Source organism: Thermobia domestica, chromosome 5 (genome assembly GCF_964235325.1).
Source record: "Thermobia domestica chromosome 5, izTheDome1.hap1.1, whole genome shotgun sequence".
Lineage (NCBI taxonomy): Eukaryota > Metazoa > Arthropoda > Insecta > Zygentoma > Lepismatidae > Thermobia > Thermobia domestica.
The window spans coordinates 123,972,538-123,981,442 of record NC_137458.1 but is presented as its reverse complement, the minus strand read 5'-3'; the positions used below and the strand labels follow the sequence as shown (position 1 = coordinate 123,981,442).

The following is an 8,905-nucleotide window of genomic DNA, read 5'->3' as shown; positions in this document are numbered from 1 at the left end:
TTGATTGTATTTTCCGATAGTACAGCACATTTCATAATACAAAGATCCATATCCAGGGGGTGACACAGAATATGTGGATCAGATTTACTGGATACATTTTCACATTTTAGTATTTGACCAATTGTCTTGAATTAGTTGAAGTCCTAATTAGCTACAATAAATGCTTATATGAGAGTGAAGCTTAACCTTTACATATGTTTTTTTTATTTTATTTTTATTTTTTTTAATTTTGACAAACAGAAACTTTCAATGAATGAAAAAATGCAGTTATCACAATTAAGTTCTTATTTTGAAGAAAATGCAAAGAATGAGCAATATTCATTTCAGTAATATTGGGGATGATCGAAAAAAAAAAAGTTGCAACATCTATTGGCTTATGTGTAAGACATAACTGGAAGAGCAAGACACCTGATGATAGAGGACACTCAACACCAGTCCTCGATGTAATTACGTTTTTGTTCAAACATTTGTCACAACGCTAGATGAAATTTTTCATGCCGTTTGCACAGAAATCCCCGTAAAGTTCTCAGAGCCACCGTGATGCAGCGGTTTTGACATCACCTCATGTCAGATAATGATACCCAGTCATGTTTTGTTTTAGAGCAGAGAAAGGGTGAGTTACCGGGGGCTAGGTCAGGGCTGAATAGGGGTGCTCTACCCGTTCTCAGCATAAATGTGGATAAAATCAACAGCTTTTTATGCTAAATGAGGGATCGCATTATCATCCAGAAGAACCACATCACAGCGGAGGAGACCAGGACGTTTTCGTCTGATGACATCCCGTAACTTCAAAATTGTAGCGCAATAGTTTTCAGCATTTATGGTTTCTCCCTGTTCCAAATAATCGATCAGTGGTACGTATGATACCTCCCAGAATCCATTGTACTTCTGCTTTTCTGGATGAAGCAATCACTTTGAATTTCTTTTTGTGGAGAAGATGCATCCTTCCATTCCATGGATATCTGCTTCCTTGATGTAGTGAACAGCACCAGTCACTACCCGTTGAAAAAAATCGTTTCCCTCCGCTGTGTAACACTGCAAGAATATTTAGCGAGGTCGCCATTCTGGTTGTCTCATAGTTCTCGATAGTACCCATGGCACCCACGTCGCGCACACTTCCAGTCCCAGACAGAAAATGCAGGTGGTTTACAGGCGCCTGTGAAACATGCATAAACAGGCATATTTTTACAGGCGCCTCTACACGCGCCATAAAATGGAACACTTAAACGCATGAGACAGGTATTGATTTGTTTCAAGATCATTGCATGTTCATTTCACTGAAACAGGTAGTTTTCATGTTGAACTTGCAACGTGAAAAATGCGTGTAAACAACATATAGAGAGTGAAAGGACATGTATGTAACCGGCATATTACATGTAGTTGACATATACGTTACCTCATGAGAATCTGACGACAGCTGCTTTTCATTTGATAAAAATGTAGTTGACATGTTAAATACATATGAAATACGGGTGTTAGCGAATTAGAGGACGTGTGAGCGGAATATACATGTAAAGTACATCGCATTAAGTGTACATAAAATTTGCGTGTCACAGGTGTTGGACACGCATAAGACATGTACGTTCCATCTATATATACGGCAGAAGAGATATGTAGGTAATATGTACATGGGAGCTACATGTAACATGCAGTTTACCTGTTCATGAATTGGGTGTGTATTGTATAGATCACATGCATGTTAAACGTTGATCACATGTACATATAATATAAATGAGACCTGTGTGTTACAGGTGAATTACTTCTACCTGTGACATATGTGGGAAATGTATGTTACAGGTGGATTACTAGAATGCAGGCTGCATACTTTACATTGAACCCACAACTACAACACCTCTTCATTCAACCCTTCCTCTGCAACCTGGAACAACCAAGCTAAACTAGTAGAAAGCTGTTACTATGAACTTCGTCCCTCTGCTTCTCGATTACCTTTCTATACAACAACATGCTGTCGTAAATAAAAGCCTGTTGCTGACGATTGCATTTAATATTTTTCTTTTGGCACGTACCCCATCTCGATCCATTTTTTTTACTTTATTTTTAATAGCTATTTGATCCATCTAATCCAAGGGCCTGCGCACGCCTCTGTATATATGTGTCAGCACCTTGCATATGCGCATGTCAAAGTGGAGACTTGATGTCTGGATATTGCATGTTCCCTACGCCTGTAACGTGAATTTTCACTCTAACCAACCTTGTCCATCGCGTTTACCTGTTTAAGCTATTTACTAACTACACGTATCTGTTTAATCCATGTTTTGGCAGTTATGATCATTGCATGTTCCTATTCATCTGTACATTGTCTGTACACTGCATGTAGATGAGTTCACACTTTGCATGTTCAATTCTATTCAATGTACTATACATGTGTCAGGACCTCGCATATGTGCATGACAAACTGGAGACTTGGTGCCTGAATATTTTACATGTTTCCTATACCTGTAACATTAATGAGTCACTCCAATCAACCTTGTTCATTGTATGCACCTGTTTAACCCATTTATTGGCAATCATGATCATTGCATTTTCCGTTTACCTGTACATTGCATATAGGTGGGTTCACACTTCGCATGTACACGGAGATAATACAGGCAATGTATTCAGTTGTAATTCCATATATTATACATGTGTCTGGACCTTGCATATCGAATGTCGAATTGGAGACTTGTGCCTGAATATTGCATGTCTCCTATGCCTATAACGTGAATGTTTAACTTCAATCCACCTTGTTCACCACACGTATCTGTTTAATCCATTTTTTGGCAACCATGATCATTGCATGTTCCCGTTCACCTGTACATTGCCTGTACACTGCACATACGGGAGTTACACACTTCGCATGTACTCGAAAATGATAAATGTAAAATAACATATCCTACATCATGCGTTTTCCATGCTGTACGCTAATACATAGTATTTACATGTAATGCGAATGTCACACATGTATATTACATGTTGATAAACAGGCACCTTCCTTGTACTTTTCATTCTTGCTGTATTGCGAATGTTATCAACAATCCGTTCAAGGTACTTTACATGCACATATTCCCTCCATTTACTTGCATGTGAGTGACTACGTGTACGTTGCATGTTCTCATTTTAATGTACAGGTTCTGTACAACGCGTGTTTACGTGCAAAATTTCCAACATAAGTTTAATACTTTTTCGACATGCATATCACCTGAAGACAATGTGCCTGTAATATTTTCTTTACATGTGTTTTCGCCGAAACAGGCGCCTGTATAATACCTGTCAAAATCTAATAGGCTTTTACAGGCAGTTCCATGTACAAAACATTGCATGTTTCCTCAAAAATGTTCATAATAGATATTTAACTTTAATCACAATGATTTGATAGTAGCAGTATTAGCTCAGCTGATATTGAGTGTAATACTCTTCTGTTCACACGAATACACTCATCTACATGAGCACAGTTCATGTCAGTGGTTGAGGTACTGGGTCTACTGCTGTGTCCAAGGTTGTCATTAGCAATACTGATCCGTCCTTTGAAGGCACGACACGACTTCGCTACATGTTGCTTTATGCCTATAAATGCCAGCAGATGTAGTGTTTTGGCAGACAGAAACCGTACCACTGGCATCACTTCTCTCTTAACTAATTTTCCACACGAGTCACCATTTTAAATGTCCACTTCTCGGTTAGTCATGGTCAGAATCCAAAGTCTTCAAACCTGCAACAAAACATGCTTTAATCTACAAATAAATTTTCGTTAAGTTACAGTGAATAATACAAAAATTATATGATTTGCATTTTTTCCCGCTCATCCCTCGTAATATAGGCAATTCAGAGTCAAATAGGTAAAATAATTTTGTTAAAAATGAAGCAAAAAATACCGAAATGAACTTGAGCGCGTTCATTTTTATCATATCTTTAACATTAAAGAACAGATACTTTGCTTCATATCTGGTCTCTAATTATAAGTTTCATACACTTGAATCCAAGTGAAAGCCACTTGTTTATATAAGATGCATGAAACTATTCCTTAATTTTTCAGGTAGCTGATATAGTGAACGGCGACGGATCGTCTAGAGGAAGAAAAGTGATTCCTGCACTAGGATTGGCATGGGCAAATATAGTAACAACACGACTATTGTTGTGTCGGACAGGAATCGTAGTTCCAGCAGCAACCGTCTGTCCAAATAGTGGTGGTGATAGCTTACCTGTCAAAACAATGAAGATAATATTCGCACCACACCTTCCTCTGAAAAAGTGTCATTTTGTGATTACTTCTTCAGGAGTATTCGGTTTGAATTCTTCATAACATGCTTGCCTTTAACTTATTTACATTGTTAATTATAAACGACAGTTACTAGACAATTTATATTTGTGCTATCTATAGTAATAGGCATTGCGTTTCGTATAGTCAACACGTGTATGTTGGCCCAAGAAAAAACGAAGGTCATATTCGTGTATCTTCCGAAGTTTATTGAAGTGATGCTGTGTTGCCTTACAGTGGTAGGACGTATCTTTAATTTTACATTTTCATGGAAGGAAAGAAGTAAATGTTTTTTTGTGTCTGTTAGTACGTATGTGTAGGATATGAATGTAAGCTTAATCATGTTCTCTGCAAAGGAACGTACAATCAGAAAATAACTCTTCTAAATACAAGAAAGCTAGTTTTTAAAGTAATGAATGTAATGAAATACAACAAAATACAACAAAAAGTAATGAAATACAACAAAATAATATGGAAATGACAGCTAGTGATTTTAATAGCATTAAGAAATTACAAATAAATAAATAAATAAATAAATCAAACGAAAAAATGTTCGTTATTGTTATGCAATTGCAGTCAAAAAAAATTCTAAATATTGTTTCGTTTTAATAATGTTTACTATTGATAAAATACATCGAAATGCGCCTTTTCTTTGGGAGGGTCATACAAACCCCACGGGGCATTTATTGAAATCAGAAGTATTTTTGGTATCTATTTATGTATAAATGGGTCAGAGTCAAAATGAACTCAAATAATTCGTATCTTTATTCACTTTTCTTACTAATATGCTAATTAAGTCGTCGTTTTTCTTTAACTTGGACTAATAAAAGTTGTAGTGAACTAACTTGGACTAAATTAGTTCTTCTGTACTCTGCAGTATTTTGAAATTATTCACTTGTGCAACTGTTTATTTTTATTTTATTTTTTCTCCCCCCTTTTGAAATGACTCTGACAACTATATTAGCAAGTATGTCAAGATCAGTACAACGTATTTTTATCAGAAGTCCTTCTTGAGTGAGTTGGCAGACGTATCGCGTTTGTGACCAATTAGTTCCGGTTTCAAGTTCAAATGGAGGACAATTTCTCTCGGATGTAAGCCGAAAAGCCGTTTGGATTCCGCTTTAAGCTTATGTGACCCTTTCCAGCATAACCCGGTTGTTGCATAGTATCACCAAGGCGAAACAAACTTATTTGTATCCATATATGATATAAATACATAGAACAAATTATTTAAACCGAAAAAACCGAGTTTCTTGGTTCTTTTCAATAAAAACCTTGGTTTTTGCCAACCCTGAAAAAATAACCACACAAGAAAACCTTTTGACCCCTGAAAGGGTAAGATTTTATTATTATTATTATTATTATTATTATTATTATTATTATTATTATTATTATTATTATTATTATTATTATTATTATTATTATTAAAGAAACAAAGTTTCTTTTGAGTTCAAATACGCCCCACGACACTATTTTTTTCAACGATAGTGACCTGACTGATAAACATGAGAACAGATCCTATTGAAAACCAAGATATTGCGGCCCACAGCATCACAGAGCCGGAAGGTTGCCCGGGCACGCTGTGGATCATAATGCTTTTATGGGTAAGATTACAAGATAACCGATGACTGATCCGATTATATCATATGTTTCTTGTCATCTGTGTCCATGTTGCGTGTTCGCGGCACCATTGACGTGGTGCTAAAGCATTAAGGTCGTTTGTCAGCGGTTTCGTCCGTGTCGCGGCGGACTGTGATTGTCCACACAGACGGTAAGAGGTGGACAATAATCGTCATTTGCACTATAATCGCACGATGGTTTTTGAGTACTAATCCCCTTTTTATGCTCGATGAGACCTGTCACGGAAGCTTTTATTCCGAACCGCCGTTCCTCTGCCAATATAATTTTGCCGTGAATTTTGTGGGCCGCCATCACCTTGGACACCGATCCTTTCAACACACCAGGGTTGAAAAAATCACGGTTACTTTCAGAAGATTATTTTTGTTGATTTTTTTATATAAATTGACTTTTGATTTAGATCATTTCTACTTGATTTTTAAAATCCAATTCGTTAAATGATACTCGCTTCCTAATTCGTGCGGGGCTCACAGGTTTCTTATGTTATGTTAGAATAACAAGGAAAAACAGGATTTCCTGGCAAATGTTGTTTTTTTCCAAGGTGTTTCTCACACGTGATAGTTACTCAGTAGCAGTACATTATTGTTCTTGCAACATATAAAAGTAGCGGTCCTAATGATCCTCAGAATCCACCTTGCAATAATAGGACAAGATAATTATGCTTATCTTAGTACTATTTCTTTTTACGCATCGGTAAAAAAACTGGAGTAAAATTTGCACGTGTAGAATATGCTACAATTTTACAACTGTAAAAATTTTGCATTGCACTGAATTTTGAGTATACAATATATCAATCAATCTATATCTATCTATCTATCTATATATATATATATATATATATATATATATATATACAGGGTGTCTCACCTAACTTTGCGACATGAAATATTTCCGAAATGACAAAAAATGTGACAAATCTAATTACGCAAGAATGTATCCATGTCAGGGGCCTACAAAATTCTGTGAACAACAAGTGCCCTAGGGGCTAACTTGAAATTTTCAAATAGAGACCCCTATTTTTATTGCAGGTTCTGATCTTGCAACTGAAAATAAGCAACTTTTATTTTAAGCACTTTTTCATTACCCTTTAGATTGCGCTGTAATCGCAAAGAAACTGAATTCATCTACCGACGCTTCCTAACTTTGCGACCTGAAATATTTCCGAAATGGCAAAAAATGTGACAAATCTAATTACTCAAGAATGTACCGATGTCAAAGGCCTATAAAATTCTGTAAACAAGTTTCCCCGTGGGTCCCATCATAGGTCCCCAGGGGCCAACTTGAAAATTTCAAATGACCTCCCCCCCTATTTTTATTGCAGATTCTGATTCTGCGATTGAAACTAAGCAACTTCTACTTGAAGCACTTTTTCCTTATTCTAATAGATGGCTCTGTAATCTGAAAAAGAAAATGAATATCATCGTACGCATGTACGTCACATGAGGCTGATTATACCTACGGAAATACCCTGGAATTTTAATATTTGTCGAATAATTTTAAAAGATCTGTTCAACTAACATAAAATGAAATTTCCTTCATCTACCCAAAATTTCAAATAGAAACCCTCTACCTAACTCTGATTCGGATTCTGCGACATGAAGTTTAAATTAATAATCAGGTATAGTGTCTAAAGACAATTAAGTTATTCATTTTTGTTATGTTTATGTAGATATGTATAATGACAATTTGATTTTAATATAGAGCATGTGATTTTACCTGAGAGGTAAAGGTGAAAACGTAACGCTGATCTATTAATGTTTAAAAGGAAATTATCACTTTATTGTTATGGTTATGTAGATGTGCATAATCATGATTTGCTTTAAAACTGCATATAACTCCATCTGAGAAGTGAAAGTAAACGTGAACCATGTAAAGTTGATCGGTAAACGAGAGCAAATGTGCTCTTATAAAATTAGTGGAACAAATAACATTTGACCAGAAGACATACGTATGTGTCACCCCTATGGCATGTTCTGTAAATACTTATCGTTGATGGTAAATTACAGTCCAGTAACGTAGAAGCCACCAGATATTGGTAGCAGTAATCATTGTTACAGAAAACCTCTGATCACTCAAAATGTATTTCAACTGGTTTGTATTAGAGCTCTCAAAGTAAAGTTCCAGCGCTCTCGATGATACGAGGATGGGGCAATCGCGAAAGGTCAGGTGCGGAAGTAAGGGTAATATTTTAGGAAAAAAATTCGCGTTCCACACAATCCCATTTCGAGATCTATTGTCGAGAAAACGGTAACTATAAAAGAGTGTAACATTCCTGGCCGACCGATATCGGCAACAAACAGCTTGATGTTGCAGTCATTTGTTGAAAATATTTAGCATTCATAAAGCTGCTGAACAACATGAGATTAGTCACATGTCTGCAAAAAGAATGTTGAAGAAAATAAAGTTCCACCCATACAAAATTCATCTGATATATCAGCTGAATGAAGATGTCTTTGATCGCTCTGTAGAATTTTGTGAAGATATGATGAAACAAATCAATGATGATCCTACGTTTCTTACCACCATTGTGTTCTCTGATAAAGGCAGGTACCACCTAACCGGTTACATTAACAGACATAATTGCAGGTTTTGATTTGACAGCAATCTCATTGGTCTTCTCAACACTCTACATCCTGAAAAGTGAATATCTGAGCGGCAGTTCTAAATAATGCAATAACTGGTCCCTTTTTTTTTTTATTAATGACAATTTGATTTCTGAACTGTGTGAGGAGGTGCTTCGAAATCAAGTAGTTCCAGCAATGAGAGAGACTGTACAAAACAATTTTGCCCACAGATGATTCCAGCAAGATGGTGCAGGAACGCACTGCGGTGTAAATATGCGGCTATTTCTTAACACGGAATTTCCCAAACAACGGATTGACAGAAGAGGCGAGGTTGAGTGGCCCGCTAATTCTCTATTCCCCTGATTTATCGCCACTAGACTACTTTTTCTGGGTTTATCTAAAAATCCGAGTATTCCAAACAATGCCAACCACTTTGGATAATCTTCGT

At 36.4% G+C, this 8,905-nt stretch overlaps 1 protein-coding gene across 1 annotated transcript in view; it reads left to right on the top strand.

The window, feature by feature from the left end:
- spn-B (X-ray repair cross complementing protein spindle B) overlaps positions 1–5,670 on the top strand; it is a 30,296-nt gene extending 24,626 nt beyond the window's left edge. Inside the window, exon 6 of the mRNA XM_081759041.1 lies at positions 4,034–5,670. Within this exon, the coding sequence (XP_081615167.1) occupies positions 4,034–4,300 (267 nt within the window). The 3' untranslated portion in view covers positions 4,301–5,670. The remainder of the gene's footprint in view (positions 1–4,033) is intronic.
- The last annotated feature ends 3,235 nt before the right edge of the window (positions 5,671–8,905 follow it).